Genomic DNA, 16188 nt, shown 5'->3' on the forward strand with positions numbered 1-16188 from the left:
GTGTGTGTGGGGGGGTGTCCCGCGTGGCTGCAGAGGCCGTGCCTGACCCCGGCCCGCCCCCAGGCACGCTCCCGCGCTCGTGCAAGAAGGAGCTGCTGGCCGTGAAGCTGCGTGGCCGGCCGAGCCGGCAGGAGCTGGAGGAGAGGAACATCTTCCCGCGCAGGACGCCCGAGGAGCGCCAGGAGCTGCGGCAGCAGATCGAGACCAAGCTGTGCAGGTGAGGGCCGCGCCCCCGGGGCTGCGCTGGCGGGACCCCACGACGGCGTGAGGGACGGTGCGCGGCCGCTGTCCCGTCACCACGCCCAGGGGCCGGCCTCCGCTCCCACCTCCCGCCCCACCCTGCCTCCCCAGGGACCCTCGACCCGCCCCAGGGGGCTGCGCTGCTGCGTGGGCATCAGGAGAGTGGACACGGCCCACCTCTGCCCCTTGGGGTCCCCGAGCACGTGGCCTGGCCCCCGAGGACGCGCCCTCCACCGAATCTCTGTCCCCACCCGTGTCTCGGGTCTCTGTCCCTGTGTCCGGGTCTCTGTCTCCGTGTCTGGGTCTCTGAGACCAGTCCGCCGGGAGACCCCTGGGCCCTGGCTGTGGGGCAGAGCGCCCCCAGCAGTCTCTCCATATCCGGTCATCAGGACGGGCCCCGGGAGGGAGGCGGCCGGAAGGGTCCTCGCAGGAGGAGGCCGGGCTGGGAACTCGCCTCCTGGGGCGTGGAGGGCCAGGCCGGGCCCTGGGTGTGGTGGGGGCTCTGCATCTCTTCCAGAAGGTGCTTCAGGGCTGGTGGGGCCCCTCTCAGGGGCCCGTGGACAGGGCTGCCCCTCTCAGGGGACATGGGGGGGCTTCTCCTTCTAGGGGGCTGTGGGCGGGGCTGCCCCTCTGCCCTGGAGGCCCTTCAGGTCCTGCCCCCGCCAGGCATCCTCTCTGCCCCTGGGGCAGTGCTCGGGGGTCTCGGCCCGTGTGCCCCCACTAACCGCAGGCAGCGTGGGCTGACTGACCATGACTGGCCTTGGTGGGGATGCCCAGGGGCGCCCTGCAGGACTCAGCTGTCCCAGGTTGGGCACCCTGAGCTCTGTCCCCTGATGCGGGTCAGCCCCAGTGCCCCCCTGGCCGCCCTGACCAGCCATGCCACTTCCTGTCAGCTCTGGGCCTCATGACCCACTCGCCCCTCCCCCCCAGATGTTTACCAAACTCCCACTTGGTGCTGGCCCCTCCCCCTGTCATGGCCTGGACCCTCCATCACCCTGGTCCCGAGTGGCCGAAATGGGGGCCCCCCTGGGGGGTTGTCACGGGTGGGGCGGCAGCTGTGGGGAGCAGGGGGAGGGGGCAGGGGTGACCCTGGGGTTCAGCTGGGCAGGGCAGCAGCTGGCCGCGGGCACCCTCGGAGACTCAGAGGGACAGCCGGACCTCCTTCTGCAGAGCCGAGCCGGGCTGGGGTCTAGCTGCGCTCAGGGCGGGCGTGCGGGAGCGTGTCACGTGCCCACGCTGTCCTCTGTGCTGACGGCCCGTCCCGCCTCTCATGCCAGGCTGTTTGGGGCCCCGCGTGCTGCCCTCTCTCTGCCCGCTGGTGGGCGTGGCATGGGGGGCAACCCCCACAGCAGGCAGACGGTGGGCACTGCAGGCAGAGGGGGCCCGGCCTGCCCTGGACAGCCCCGGCGAGGGCTGGCACGCGGCCCGGCCCGTCTGGGGCTCCTTTGGCTCCCGCCTCTCCGACGCTCACTTCGGGCTAAATGATGCAGCTCCCGTTGCCATGGAAACCTGCAGCTGGGCTTCGATTTCGGCCTGAACCCCGAGACCATGTTTTCTGGTGCAGGGGTGGGGCTCCCCACCCTGCTCGTGCCAAGGGCTGCAGCTGGGCCCCGTGAGGTGCCTGTCGGCCTCTGACTCGGGACTGTGGCCCCGTGGCTGCCCCCGCCGCCCGCCGGCGTGTTCTGGACGCTGCAGTTTGTCCTGCCGAGGAGACCCTCGTCCACCACCTTCCCCCTCCTGTCGCTGCGCTGAGGAGTCCAGGGCGGCCGGACGAGGTGCCCTGCAGGGCAGCGGGGCCCTGCCGGGTGCAGAGTGAGCGGGACAGGCCTGTGGAAGGATCCAGAAGGAGCCTGAGCTGCAGGGCCTGGGGAGGAGCGTCCAGAGGGAGGTGGCCAACACGGCCCTCCTGCCCCTCCAGGCCTGGGGAACGTTCTGGCCTTTGCCGGAACGCTGGGCTAGACACCTAGTACAGGACAGCTCAGCACTACGGCTTGGTCCCAGCACCCCGCGGGCTCCTGCGTGCCCAGCAGGGCCCTGTGCCCTCAGCCGGCCTGAGAATGTGGCACCCTGGGGCCCAGCACGGCACCGCGGGCTCACGGGACAGGAACCCGAGCCCAGGAGAAGCACACTGCAAGGAGGTCCCCAGGGGGGCTTCTGAGGAACGTGCAGGGGTGGGCGCTGGGCAGCTCTGAACAGAGCCCAGGGAGAGGGGTCAGGCGGGTGCCCCCGGGAAGGGGCACCTGTTGCACCGTCCTTGCCCATCACCTGCCGCAGGGGCTGAGCCTGAGGGAGTCTGTCCCGGCCCCCGGGGCGCTGACTCGCTCTGGAGCACCGTGGGAGTGCTCCCTCAGTGACCCTCCAGCCAGTGCTCTGCCCGGCACGCCTCCTCCTACTGCGCCCAGAGCGCGCGGCTGCCGCGGGCCTGGGACATGGACTCCAGGAGAGACGGGGCTGCCCCCACCCCCCACCCCCACCCCTGTCCCCTAGCCCCCTGTCCACTCCTGGGCCTGCAGCAGGACAGAGCAGCCCCCAGGAGCTCGTCCTGGCGGAGACTTGGGGATGTGAATGGTGGGGCTGCGGGGGAGAGTATCCAGCCCCTTCTCCACTCTCGGGGGGCATGGGGGGGCTCTGCATCCTGGCAGGGAGCACGCCTCCCACAGCCAGCTGCCTCTGTGACCCCCGCCCACATCCGTGTCCCCTGCCCACCAGGAGGCCTCCCGGAGCAAGGGCCCGTGGGCTCCCGCAGGGCCTGGTGCCTTCACAGAGGCACATCCGGCAGTGCCGCCAGTTCTAGAACCTTCCTCTCCCTGACGCAGCCCCTCCCTCCAGGCCCCGGGTGCGTGCCGTGTTAGCCTGTGGGGGTGACTGGGTTTGAGCCCCCTTGGCGTGGCCGCCCCCGTGTTTCCTCCGTGCTCTGTCCCCTGACCCTTCCCGTGGCCACAGCCACCGACCATGTCTCTGCGCCCCTCAGCACTGGCACCGGCACCCTCGGTGTCCATCCTTGTCCTCTCCACCCCTGCGTGGTGCCCACTCTCCCACCCAGGGAGTCCCGGGTCTCCCGTCTGGCGGGGTGGGTGGGGCGGGGCAGCACCGCTTCCCGGGGGCTTCCTGGGTCCTTCCCGAGCTCCTCTGACGAGCCGGCGCTGCGCGGAGCTGTGCCACCCCCACGGACGGGACTGGTGGGCTTGCCCTCTGGTATGCCCCGAATGTGGGCTCAGCTCAGGTGGGCGTCGCTTGGGGGGGTGAACGGGGGTGGGCAGGAAGTGAGGGGCCATGGGCAGCCTGTGCCCTGGGCGCCCGGGGTCTCAGGCTTGGGTGCTGCTCTCCCTGGGGGCTCTGCGCTGGCCCACATGCCCGACCTTGGCCGGCTCGGCCGTTCCCCTGGGCTCCCACGCCTCCAAGTTGGCAGGCCAGGAGGAAGCCCACCACCCAGGGAACGCCCGCCCAGGGGGACGCCCACCCAGGGGACGCCCGCACAGGGAGCGCCTCTCCTGACCAGGACCCTCGTCTGGCCAGCACTGCCCTGGGCCCTGCAGACATCCACCCCGGCCGGCCGCGCCTGCCCCTGCAGCTGGCCCTGGGGTCAGCCAGGCGCGGGTGGCCCAGCCCAGGGTGGGCAGCTGGCGGGGCCAGGGACCCAGTGACCCCACGGCCCAGCTACCCCATGGCCAGGAGGGGGCCAGTCGCACTGGGGGTCAGAGGCCTCCCGAGGGACCTGGGGAGGCCCCGTCCGAGGCAAAGTGTGAGTGTGTCAGAGCATGTCCGAGTGTGTCTGAGCATGTGTCTAAGTATGTGTGTCTGTCTAACTGGGTGTGTCTGCGTGTATATGTATGTTTGTGTGTCTGTGGGTGTGTGTCTAAGTGTGTCTGTCTGTGTTTGTCTGTGTGTGTCTGCGTATGTGTGTGTGTCTTTGTGTATCTTGTCTGCAGATGTGTCTGTGTGTGCATTTAAGTGTGTCTATGTATTTGTCTAAAAGCAAGTCTAAGTGTGTGTCTGTGTGTCTAAATGTGTGTGATGCGTATGTGCGTGCATCTAAGGGTGTGACTATGTGTCTGTGTATCTAAGTGCATGTGTTTCAGTTTTTGTTTGTCTAAGTGTGTGTGTCTGTGTATTTGTCTAAGTGTGTATGTGTGTGTCTGTGTGTCTAAGTGTGTGTGTCTGTTTGTCAAAGTGTGTGTCTGTCTAAGTCCTGTGTCTGTGTATGTTTGTCTAAGTGTGTGTGTCTGTGTGTAAGTGTGTGTATCTGTATGTGTCTGTGTGTCTAAGTTTGTATGTGTCACTGTGTGTTTGTCTAAGTGTGTGTGTGTCTGTATGTGTGTCTGTGTATCTCTAAGTGTGTGTGTGTGTCTGTGTGTCCGAGTGTGAGTGTGTGAGCGCCTGACGTGGGGCCGGGGCGGAGCTGAGCCCCCCTTGCCCTGTGCGGCTGTGTGCGGGCCGGGCTATAAATAGGTTTCGGGGCAGCCTCGGCGGTGGCGGCGGCGGGCAGGGCCCTCTGCGGCACGGGCTCTGCCGGCCGGGCTGAGGCACGACTCTGGCCGCCCCCAGGGCAGCGTTATTTAAGGAGGGATAATTGGGGCTGATGAGGCTCCTCTCCCGACAAGCCCCTGTATTGTTGATGCATCTTTGCTTCTGGCCGCGGCCCCCCAGGCCGGGAAGGCGCTCGCTGCCTGCGTGACTCCGGCGTGGGGTGCAGCCCCGCCCTCCCGGGATCCCGCTGGGTTGGCGGCTCGGCCCCCGCGGCGGGGTCTGCGCCGGCACCGCCCTCGCCTCCACGCCCCGCTGCCTCCCCCGCCGGCAGGAGAAGGGCTTCCCCGGCGAGGGGCGGCCATGGGACCCCCACGTGGGCGGCCCAGTGCCGCGCGCTCGGGGCTGTGACGGCCGGGACGCGGAGGGGCGGGTTCCTCCCGGCCCCCGTGGGCCCGGCCGGCTGCGATGGTGCAGAACGTGGTCCTGGTGTTTTTCCGCAGGCGGCTGAGCCAGAGACCCGCCGTGGAGGAGCTGGAGCGGAGGAACATCCTCAAGCGTGAGTCGCCGCCACGCGTGGCCCGGGTGGGGTGTGCGAGGGGGTGTGCCTGCGTGCGTACGTGTGCACGTGTGTGCGTGTGTGTGTATGTCTGTGCGTGTGTGCATGCGTGCATGTGTGTGCATGTGTGCGTGCATGTGTGTGTACGTGTGTGCGTGCATGCATGTGTGTGCGTGTGTGTATGCGTGTGTGTGCATGTGTGTGTGTGTGCGTGTGTGTGTGCGTGTGTGTGTGTGTGTGTGCGTGTGTGTGTGCATTTGTGTGCAACCTCTGGGGCTGGGTCTCGGTGGGCTCTGAAGAGAGTGGGCCCCCACAGAAGAGACCCCCTTCTGTTGGTCCCTGGGCTGGTCTCTCTCTGGCGAACAGCCGCAGAGCTCAGGGGTCCGGCTGGGGCTCCCCTTGCGTGAGACCCTCCACAGCAGCGGCACCGTCTGTCACAGCGTCTGCCCGGCACCTGTGACCGGGAGCCACAGCACGTGGGGTCTTTAGTCTGCCCCCAGCCAGGGGAAGGAGGCGCCCGCTTCCAGGCAGCTGGGGGAGTTTGCAGGGGTGGGCCCTGTCCCGGCCCTCCTTGGCTGGTTGCGCCTCAAGGTTTCAGGGAAGTCAAAGTCAGGGACCCCGACACCAGGCTTCTGGGGGTCCCCCTGCTCCCCCAGGACCCTGGGCTTCCTGGAGGTGGTGGCTTGTCGCTGATCTTCAGTCTTCTAACCGGCCCCAGAGTGCAGACGGCGGCCCCCTGTCAGCCGGTGCCTACAGTGGAGGGGTGGGGGGGGGGTCCTCAAACTCTAGTCTGGAATGCGAGTTCCAGAACATTCTCAGAGTGTCCCTGCAGGTCTGGAAGGTTCTCAAGGCTTCCGTTCCCCTGGAGAATGCGTCTTTCCCTGCACCTGGTTTGCAGGCGCGTGAGTTCCTGGGCGGGAGACTGCACCTCAGTGATCCCTCCCGCAGAGGGCCAGGGAGACCCTGCTGGGCACCCCTTGGCCCCTCCCAGTGCCCCCGCTGGGCACCCCTGCCCCTCCCCCGCTCCTCGTGCCCACTCCCGCCGGCCTTCCTGGAGACACGCTCGCTGGGACGGCTGGGAGGCATCACCGACCCGCATCGGAGCATCGAGAGGGAGTCCACTTCTCACAGGGACTCCATGGAGGGCCACTGCGGCCCCCGGCGGGCGGGGCTGGCCTTCCCTGGGGGCTCAGCGCGCCGCTGCCCCCAGCCCACGCTCGGAAGCCCTCCAGCGGGCGCGGGCTTTGTTCCGCCCAGAGCTCGGCCCGGCCCTGGGGCATCACGCTGGCTCGTGGGCGCTTCTCATTGTCACCGAGGAGGAGCACACGGCCTTGGGGACAGACTGTGCATGCGTCACCGCCCGGTGCTGGCCGCAGCCCTGCTCAGGGACCCCCTTCCCAGGTGGCCGTGGCTGGCTTCTCCGGGAGGGGTGTGAGTTGGGGGCCTAGTGCCGGGCGGGGTCCGGGGATGGCCCGGCCACCAGGGAGGCCGTCCCGGGCTCGGGTCCTGGTGAGTCCCAATGCAGAACGGGGCGGTCCGGCCGGGCCGAGGAGGGTGGGCTCCAGCCCCGAGAGTGCCCCGGGCCACTGTGCCCCGAGTGTCCTGTGACCGCCTGGTCCCTGTGGTGCCTCTTCGCTGAGACACGACGGCCAGTCCCTCCACTCCGCATGTGCGGACCCACCCGAGCACAGAGCATAACGGGGCTGCCTCCCGCCCCAGACCCCCACGCCCAGTGGCCTTTGCTCTGAACATGCGGAGGGACAGGGGCTGACAATGATCCCACGTGTCTCCCAGCCGCACCTCCGGCCCTCAAGGCTCAGCCCCGTCATGGCCACGGGCTGATGGTCTCGTTCCAGGAAGGAGGAGCCGCGTTTCGGGGCTTTATTTAGCCGCAGAGTCCCAGGAATAGGGCCTGCGATCTCCCGGCCGCCGGGGACGCTCCGTCTATTTTTAGCTCGAGTGTGCGTGTGAGCTCAGTGGAGTGGGGCCAGCCCAGCCCAGGAGCCGGGAGCCGGTTCCCGTTGCCCAGCCTCTCCTCGGACATGGCAGTGTCCCTGTGACTGTCCCGGGAGCCCTGGGAGGATGCAGGTGCTGCCCACCTCGGGCCTCTCCCCCCTGTTGGACGAAGGGCCACCCTGGACCCTCCACTGGGGCCTGCAGGCAGCACAGGCGGGGGCGGGACGCAGAGATGCCATGACCGCCCCTGTGTCCCCTGGCTGTGATGGGGGAGGACCAGGGAGAGGATCAGCGGGAGGATCAGGGGAGCACTAGAGGGGAGGATCAGCAGGAGGATCAAGGGAGCACTAGAGGGGAGGACCAGCGGGAAGATCAGGGGAGCACTAGATGGGAGGACCAGCGGGAGGATCAGGGGGAGCACGTGGGGTTGCACAGCCTCTTCCTTCTGCACAGAGCCGGCCCGGGGTGAGGCACAATTTGGAAGGGGGGACAAGTGGCCCCTGCGCCCTGGCCCGGGGACAGAGACTCACCCTCATGTTCTCGCTCTCTGTCTCAGAAAGGAACGACCAGACGGAGCAGGATGAGCGGCGGGAGATCAAGCAGAGACTGACGAGAAAGGTACCGCCCCCCCCCCCCCCGCCCCATCCCATCCGGTCATGAGGGGCTGCCCCAGGTCCTGCCCCCGCCCCATCCTGGCTGCAGCTCCTGACGAGGGTCAGTTGCCGCGAGCGAGAGGGCCCACACCTGACCCTGCGCTGGGGACCCAGGTGGTCCCACTTCCCCCCGGAGGGCGGCGGTGGTGGCGTCTCCTCGGGATCTGGGTACAGGGGAGGTGGGTGCAGTCGGGGCTTCACTCGGGGCCCGTGGCAGCCCTGTCAGTGGACGCTCCTGCAGGCTGTGGTCTGGGCCCCGTGTCCCGCCCTGGGCAGGGGTCACTGCCAGGGTCTCTGGTCCTGTCCATGTTCTATAACTCCCTTCCAAGCTTCGCCCAGGCCCAGAGCTCCCGCGGCCTGGCCCCAAGGCCCCTAAAGAGCATCACCAGCCCAAGGCAGCGGCCAGTCAGGCCCCCAGTGAGCGGGAACGGGGCCAGGCCCAGCCTCTGTCCACCAGGCCCCGGGCCTCCCCTGACCATGTCCGTCTCTGTCCAGCTGAACCAGAGGCCCACGGTGGACGAGCTGAGAGACAGGAAGATCCTGATCCGCTTCAGCGACTACGTCGAGGTGGCCAAGGCGCAGGACTATGACCGCCGGGCGGACAAGCCCTGGACGCGGCTGTCGGCCGCCGACAAGGTGTGCGGGCGGGGGCGGGGACGCCACTGGGGGTGTCGGGGCTCTCATGACGGGTGCTGCCGCGCCTGGGGGGACGCCCCGGCACCACAACTGGCCCAGCTGGTGCTTGGTCCCGGTCAAAGCAAACTTGGCTTGAGGCCAGCCCAGAGACCAGAGGCGAGTCCAGGCCTCTGCGGTGTGCCAGGGGGTTCCGCTCATGGTCACTCGGCACCTCCCGAGAAGCCCCCGGAAGGGCCGTGGATGTCACCTCTGGCCTCAGCACCCCAGGGTTCCTTCCCGAGCACCCGCCCGAGGAAAGGCCTCCTGAGGCCGGTTCTGTCCTGGGGGTCCAGACCCCCGGGAGCTTCCCGGCTTCTGGGCTGGCATCTCGGCCCCTGAGCTGCAGCTGATTTATTTCATCTTGGCTTTTGTTGGCTTGTGTGGGGGCCACACCTGGTGATGCTCAGGGGCTCCTCCTGTTTCCACCCCTGCTTCATCTAAGGCCACGTGGGCAGTGCTCGGGCCTCGCTCCTGGCGGGATGGGGACCCATGTGGGGTGCTGGGGACGGGGCCAACCGCGTGCGAGGCAGGAGCCCTTCCGCTTTCCTTGGTCTCTGCCGTGAGGACCGTGAGGTCTCCCACAGCTGCAGGGGCCAGAGGGGCGCCAGGGGGACACAGCGGCCGGCCGCCCTGCCCAGCCCCGTCCGCCCTGAGCTGTGGGAGCTGGAGCTGGGCCAGGCCAGGCCCCAGAGCACCAGAGGATGAGCGCCCCTTTCTCCTCCCGTTCTCTTGGGGAGTCTGTAGCAGTGGCCCGGGGCCCCTCTCCAGGGTCCTGGGCGAGCCAGTGGGGCAGCCCCGGTGTCCCAGTGGTCGGAGCCGGCAATGGCGTGCTGTGTGGACCAGGCCCAGGGCCGCTGCAGCAGCCAGAGATGCTGGTAGTCGGGCCTGGGAGCCTCCACGTTGGGCCACACCCAGATACCCCGCAGGGCGCCTAGGACGGTGCCTGGTTGACCTGCACGCCAGGCCAGGGCCTTGGGGCCTGAGCTCTCTGGTCCTCAGAGACGGCCTTTGCTCCTTCAGACACAAATACACGCTCTGCGGATCACAGGCGTCTCCTCGGACTGCGGGTACAGGACCAGTTGGTCCCTGGACACTGCACCCCCTTGTCCTGGGGTCCCCCGACACTGCACCCCCTTTTTCCTCAGGCTGTCGCTGTCTTCCCTCACCCAGTGATTATTAGAGTCCAGCGTGATGCTCTGAAGCGACACTGGGCTCTGACGCCGGAGTCTCAGGCCTGAGACGGGCTGGGGTGGCATCTGCCTTGTCGTGACCCCCCAGGTCCCATCCCTGGCATCCCATAGGTCCTCCAGCACCCCCAGGAGTGATCCCTGAGCACACCAGGTGTGACCCCCAAACCAAAATATAAACAGGAAAAGAAAATAAAAAACAGAGCCTGAAGGCAGAACCCCAGTGGCTTCTTTTTAAGCCCAATAATGATAATAATAATAATTCTTATTCTTGCTATTATAAATCAGCTGGTGTTGGGTACTGACCGCTACTATGATTCTCAGTCTTTAACGGTTTTTTAAACTTTAGGCAGCGATTCGGAAAGAGCTGAACGAGTACAAAAGCAACGAGATGGAGGTGCACGCATCCAGCAAGCATCTGACCAGGTCAGCTTGTGCACGGGGGCTGGGGACAGGACCCCTGTTGGCTGCCCTGGGGGCGGGGGATGGAAGCCCGTGCGGTCGGGCCTGGGTGCCCGGGGCTCTGCAAGCTCAGGGTAAATGAAGGCCAGCAGGGGTGTAGCCACACTGCCCACGCAGAGCTGACCCTCCCCTCCATTCCCTTTCTCGCCCAGCCCCAGGCAGGCGTCCCTCTGCCCCTCCCGCCCCCTGTGAGGTACTGATGTTGGGGAGGAGCCGGATGAGGGTCCGTTGGGGGCTGCTGGCTGCGTCCTCGCGACCAAGCCTTGACTCCCAGGAGCCGCTGGTGTGGGTGACGGTGGCAGAGATGGGACTCGAGCTGGTGGCAGGGATGGAGCTGCCTCTGCCTCTTGCCCAGCACTGCAGTGGCCATGGGCTGTCCCCGTCCCGGGGTGGGCGGGAGTGGGGGCACGCACGCTCAGACCAAGACAGGTGCCGGGTCCTTCTCCTCAGTCTGGGGATGCTCAGCCCACAGGGCAGGAGTCGGAGCTGGGCCAAGGCGGGGTCCCTCTGGCCAGCCCAGTGCAGCACCCCCCGACAGCTCATGGTGCCAGCCCGCAGAGTGGAGGGCACCGGTCTCTCACGGTGAGAGCCGCAGGTCTGCAAGCTGGCGGGCAGGCCAGGGACCAGCGCAGGTGCAGATGGAGTGGACGGGCCGGGAGGACAAGGGGCAGGGGGCAGGAGAGCATGAAGCCGGGAAATAGCCTTCCATGACCGGCATACTTTGGGGCGGGAATCGTTTTGCTTTGGGTTGTTCAAGGCATTCAAAACTGTGTTTCACAACCCAAGTGCCTGAGAACAGACGGCTGGTTAAAGAAACTTTGGTCCATCTACACGGTGGAATACTATGCAGCAGTTAGGAGAGATGAAGTCATGGAATTTGCTGATAAGTGGACGGTCCTGGAGAGTCTCATGCTGAGTGAAGTGAGTCAGAAAGGGAGGGACAGGCGCAGAGGCACTGCACTCATTTGTGGAGTAGAAGATAACATGGGACTGACACCCCAGGACCGTAGACGCAAGGGCCAGGAATGTTGCTCCACTGTTGGAAGCCTGCCTCAGGAGCGGGGGGAGAAGGCAGCGGGGATGGAGAAGGGATCACCGGGTCAGAGATGGTTGGAGGGACCGCTCGGGGTGGCAGAGCTGTGCTGAAAGTAGGTGAAGGACCACACGTGATGGCCTCTCAGTATCTGCATTGCAAACCATGATGCCCAAAAGCAGAGAGAGAGTCTGGGCGAGATTGCCTGCCACGGAGGCAGGGGGAGGGCGGGAAAGGGGGGGATACTGAGGACATTGGTGGTGGGGAATGTGCCCTGGTGGAGGGATGGGGATTTGGTCAAGGTATGAGTGAAACTCAAACATGGAAGCTTGTAACTGTATCTCACAGTGATTCAATAAAATTTTAAAAAATGTGTTTCAGTAAATCACCCAAAATTATATTTTCATATTAAGCTTTAAAAAATCTGATTTTGTACGTACCAAATAGTCAAACACACTTTCCCATCAGTCACGAGTCAGAGTTGTACTAGAGGGACCTGGCCTGATTCTTTGGTTGCTTTCTTTGTTGACACATTTAAAAAGAATTTTTTTTTTTTTGCTTTTTGGGTCACACCCGGCGATGCACAGGGGTTCCTCCTGGCTCTGCACTCAGGAGTTACTCCTGGCGGTGCTCAGGGAACCATATGGGATGCTGGGGATCGAACCCGGGTCGGTCACATGCAAGGCAAATGCCCTACCCACTGTGCTATCTCTCCAGCCCCTAAAAAGAAAATTTTTTAAAGTACCGTGATTTATATAAAGTTATTCATAGTTTGGTTTTATTATTTATTTATTTATTTATTTATTGCTTTTTGGGTCACACCTGGCAATGCACAGGGGTTCCTCCTGGCTCTGCACTCAGGAACCACTCCTGGCAGTACTCGGGGAACCCTATGGGATGCTGGGAATCGAACCCGTGTTGGCCACTTGCAAGGCAAATGCCCTACCCACTGTGTTATCACTCCAGCCCCCATAGTTCGGTTTCAGACATGATAATTCAGCCCCGATCCCACCACCAGTGTCACCCTCCCTCCCCCGGTGTCCCCAGACCCCCTCGACAGGCGCCTTTCTGAGTTCGGGTGTTAAGAGTTTGGGTCTCTGGACCTCAGGGTTGGTGACTGGTTTGGGGACTCAGCTCTGGCCTCCCGTAAGCCCACCTTGGTGCCTGGCGCCCCGACCTGCCCCGTTGCTGCTCACCTTACTCCCTTCCCCTCCCCTCCTCTACTCCTCCCTGTACTCTGGGGCCGTGGGTAACCCAGGCATCCCTCCCCCTTTAGGACACTGTCTTCCCTCACCCAGTGATTATAAATACCACAGATAAGTGATGCCATCCTGCCATCATCCTTCTTCTTCTGGCTCTCTTCATTTAACCTGTCTTCCAGTTCCTTCCACGTTGCTGTGAGTTGCATGCGTTCATCATTCTTACAGCCGTGTAGTATTCCGTTGTGTGTACACACGCATCTTCATGATCCCCTGACCAGTCATTGGACCTCCAGGTTGATTCCAAATCCCAGTTATTGCCCCGAGTGCTGCCGTGAATCACGGGGCGCGTGCCTTCTTTTGTATGCCTGTCTTTCTGTCCTGGGCATAGGTACCCCAAAGTGGAATTGCGGGGTCACACAGGAGCTCAGCTCAGAGTTTGCTGAGCCCACTCCACGGTTTCCCGGAGGGCTTGGAGCAGACAGCGTTCCTACCAGCAGTGGATGGAGGTTCCTTTTCCGCCCCTTCTCAACCAGCAGAGATTTCCCCGTGTTTTGGTTACGTGTGAGACGACATCTCTCTGTCATTCCTCACCATCCCAGGGTGACGGGTCCCCTGGTGCATTCAGGGCCAACAGATGATCGATGGACGAGGAAGGCTGCAGACAGATGGTCAGACAATGATCAACAACTTTTATTCCCGAACCCACCATCAGGCAGGAGGGGCCTCTCGATAGGGGGGACAGGGACGGACGGGAATGACACAAGGGACGCACAGCCCAGAGGAGGTTCCACACAGGCTCGGGGAAGTGTGAGTCTCCCTGGGGAGTCGAGAGCCATGGAGCACTGCAAGGGTGCAACAGAGGGTGGCCAGGAGCTCGGCCGACACAACCTCCTGCCCAGGGACCAGACCCGGGCTCAGCCCCGCTGCCCGGAACAGAGGCGCAGTGAATCGCCAACCACAGGGACGGCTCACCTTTGGGTGCTGCCCTTGGCCGTTTCTGGGGCGATGTCTCCAGATCTCTCTCACCTCAGGGAGGGTCCCGGATGTTTAGTCGACAGGCGGCACTGCCCAGATGGCTCGGGAGCCATGCCAGCAAGGACCCAGCCGTCACTGGTTTGGGTTTTCCCAGTAAGTCGTGGTGAGTGTTTCCTCCTGTTGGCGTCCGTTGGTCTTCCTCAGGAAGCGTCAGTTCATTTCCTCTCCCCATTGTACGATGGGGCGTTTAGATTTTTGTTGTTGTTGATCTTTATTCAACAATAAAGATTGTTGGGGCTGGAGTGATAGCACAGCGGGGAGGGCGTTTGCCTTGCATGCGGCCAACCCGGGTTCGATTCCCAGCATCCCATGTGGTCGCCTAAGCACCACCAGGAGTAATTTCTGAGTGCAGAGCCAGGAGTAACCCCTGTGCAATGCCAGGTGTGACCCCCCAAAAAGGGAAAAAAATACCAATAAAGATTGTTGTTGATCTTTATTGATCTTTATCGTTCCTGGATATCAGCCCTTTATCTGATGTGTTGACCACAAGTCTTTGCTCCCAGTCAGTCAGCTGCCGTTCAGTTTTAGCCCGTGTTTCCTTCGCCCTACAGAAAGCTTTAGCTTGGTGTGGTCCCGTCTGTTCAGTTTGGATTCTGTAGTCTTTGCCAGTGGCGTCACATCATTTGAGGTCTAGGTCTTGGAGCACTCTGCCTCGATTCTCCTCCGTGTAGATTCAGGTCTGACCTACACTTAGAGTTGTCTTTTGTGTAAGGTGTGAGATCTGGGCCCAGCTTTAATTTCTTGCACGTGGTCATCCAATCATTCAGCACCATTTGTTGGAAGTCTGTCTATATTCCATTTCGTGTTCTCAGCACCGTTGTCAAAAATTAGCTGACTGTATGTATGGGGGTTTATCCTTAGATTCTCTATTCTAGCCCATTGGAGAGAGTCTCTTTGTCGCAGTGACACACTGTTTTGATCACGATGGCTTGATGGTACAGCTTCGAGTTAGGTAGTGAGACGCCTCCCAGTTTCTTGCTTTTCAGCATACTTCTGGCTCTGAGGCATCTTCTGTGACTCCACGCAAACCCCATAATTGACTATTCTACGTCCTTGAAGAATGTTGTCTGGATTTGGATAGGGAGCGTGTTGAGTGTACATAGCACTTCAGGTAAGCTGGTCATTTTGACGACATTTATTCTTTCAAGCCACAAGCATGGAATATTTTTTCATTTCCTAAGATCTTCTTCAATTTCTTTCTTGAGTGTCTTACAGTTTTTAGGGTCGCTCACCTCTTTCATTCGGTTGATTCCTAGGTACTTGATGTTTTTGAACAGCACTTTATATGGGATAGACCCTTTGGTCTCTTTCTCCTCTGACTCATTATTTGCATATAGGAATGCTGCCAGTTTTCCTTTGGTTTTGACTCATAGCCAGCCACCACTTTGCTGTACTGGTTTATTTGGTAACTTTATAGGTTTTTTGTATATCTCTTGAGTTGATGCTTTAAGGCTCTTCCATGTATATCATCATGTCATCTGCAAGTAGAGATGATTTTATTTCCTCTTTTCCAATTTTTGTCCCTTTGATTTCCTTTACTGATTGCTGTTGCTGAGACTTCTAATACACTGTTGGGAATATGAGTGGGGACACTGGGCCTCCTGTCCTGTGCCTGATCTCAGCAGGAATGATTCCTGTTCTCCACCATTAAGAATGATATTGGCTGTGGGCTTTCTAGAGATAGCTCTTACCAACTTGAGGAAGGTTCCTTCCACCCCAACTTCAGTGAGGGTTTTTATAATGTGTGGGTGTTGGATCTTGTCAAAATCTTTCTTTACATCAATTGGTATGATCATATTATTCATGACTTTCTTTTATCAATGTGTATTATGTTAATTGATTTGCATATATTGAAACGTCCTTACATCCCTGAGATGAATCCCACTTGATCATGGTGTATGACTTTTTAGATGTGCAATTGGATTCGGTTTGCTAAAAGTTTGTTTGAGGATTTTTGCATTGATGTTCATCAGGAGATTGGTCTGAAATCTTTTTTTTTGTAATATTTCTGTCAGCTTTGGGTTTCAGTGCAATATTAGGCTCATAGTAGGTGTTAGGAAGAATTCCTGTTTCTTTGGTATTTTGGAAAAACTTGAGGATCAATGGCAGTAGATCTCTGAAGGCTTGATAAAACTCACCATAAACCCAACAGGGCCAGGATTTTTTTCTTGAGATTCTTAATTACTGTTTCAAGTTCCTTGCTTGTGATTGATCATTCCAGGCTTTCTGCTTCCTCCTCATTCAGTTTTGGGCGATTACATGTTTTAGGAATCTGCCCATGTATTCTAGGTTTTCCAGCTTCATAGAGTATATTTGTTCCTAGTAAGTTCTCATGATGTCTTGGATTTCTGGGGGGTTTGTTGTCATTTCTCCCATTTCATTTTTGATCCAACTTATTGAGAACTTTCTCTTTTTTCTCTCATGATCTAGCCAACAATTTGTCTTGTTTATTCTTTTTTAAAAAAAATATTGTATTGAATCACCATACGATATACAGTTACAAAGCTGTTCACGATCGAGTTTCAGTCCTACAGTGTCCCAACACCCGTCCCTTCACCATTGCACATTTCCTGCCCCCAGTGTCCTCAGTTTCCCTCCACCCTCCCCCTCAGCCCGCCTCTGTGTTAGCACTTTCTTCCCCCGCTGTCTCTCAGTTTCCTTTAGGCGCTGTGGTTTGCAACGCTCTTATCACAGGTGTCCTGCATAAACTTTACCCCTTTCT

At 61.0% G+C, this 16188-nt stretch overlaps 1 protein-coding gene across 1 annotated transcript in view; it reads left to right on the forward strand.

The window, feature by feature from the left end:
- The window catches only part of PHACTR3 (phosphatase and actin regulator 3), an 80464-nt gene that overhangs the window by 59639 nt on the left and 4637 nt on the right, over window positions 1–16188 (forward strand). The window contains exons 8-12 of the mRNA XM_056108127.1: window positions 64–217; window positions 5208–5263; window positions 7776–7837; window positions 8368–8508; window positions 10084–10160. Of these exons, the coding sequence (XP_055964102.1) occupies window positions 64–217; window positions 5208–5263; window positions 7776–7837; window positions 8368–8508; window positions 10084–10160 (490 nt within the window). The remainder of the gene's footprint in view (window positions 1–63; window positions 218–5207; window positions 5264–7775; window positions 7838–8367; window positions 8509–10083; window positions 10161–16188) is intronic.

The sequence above is a fragment of the Sorex fumeus genome, unplaced genomic scaffold (assembly GCF_029834395.1).
Source record: "Sorex fumeus unplaced genomic scaffold, SorFum_2.1 ptg000193l, whole genome shotgun sequence".
NCBI classification, from domain to species: Eukaryota; Metazoa; Chordata; class Mammalia; order Eulipotyphla; family Soricidae; genus Sorex; species Sorex fumeus.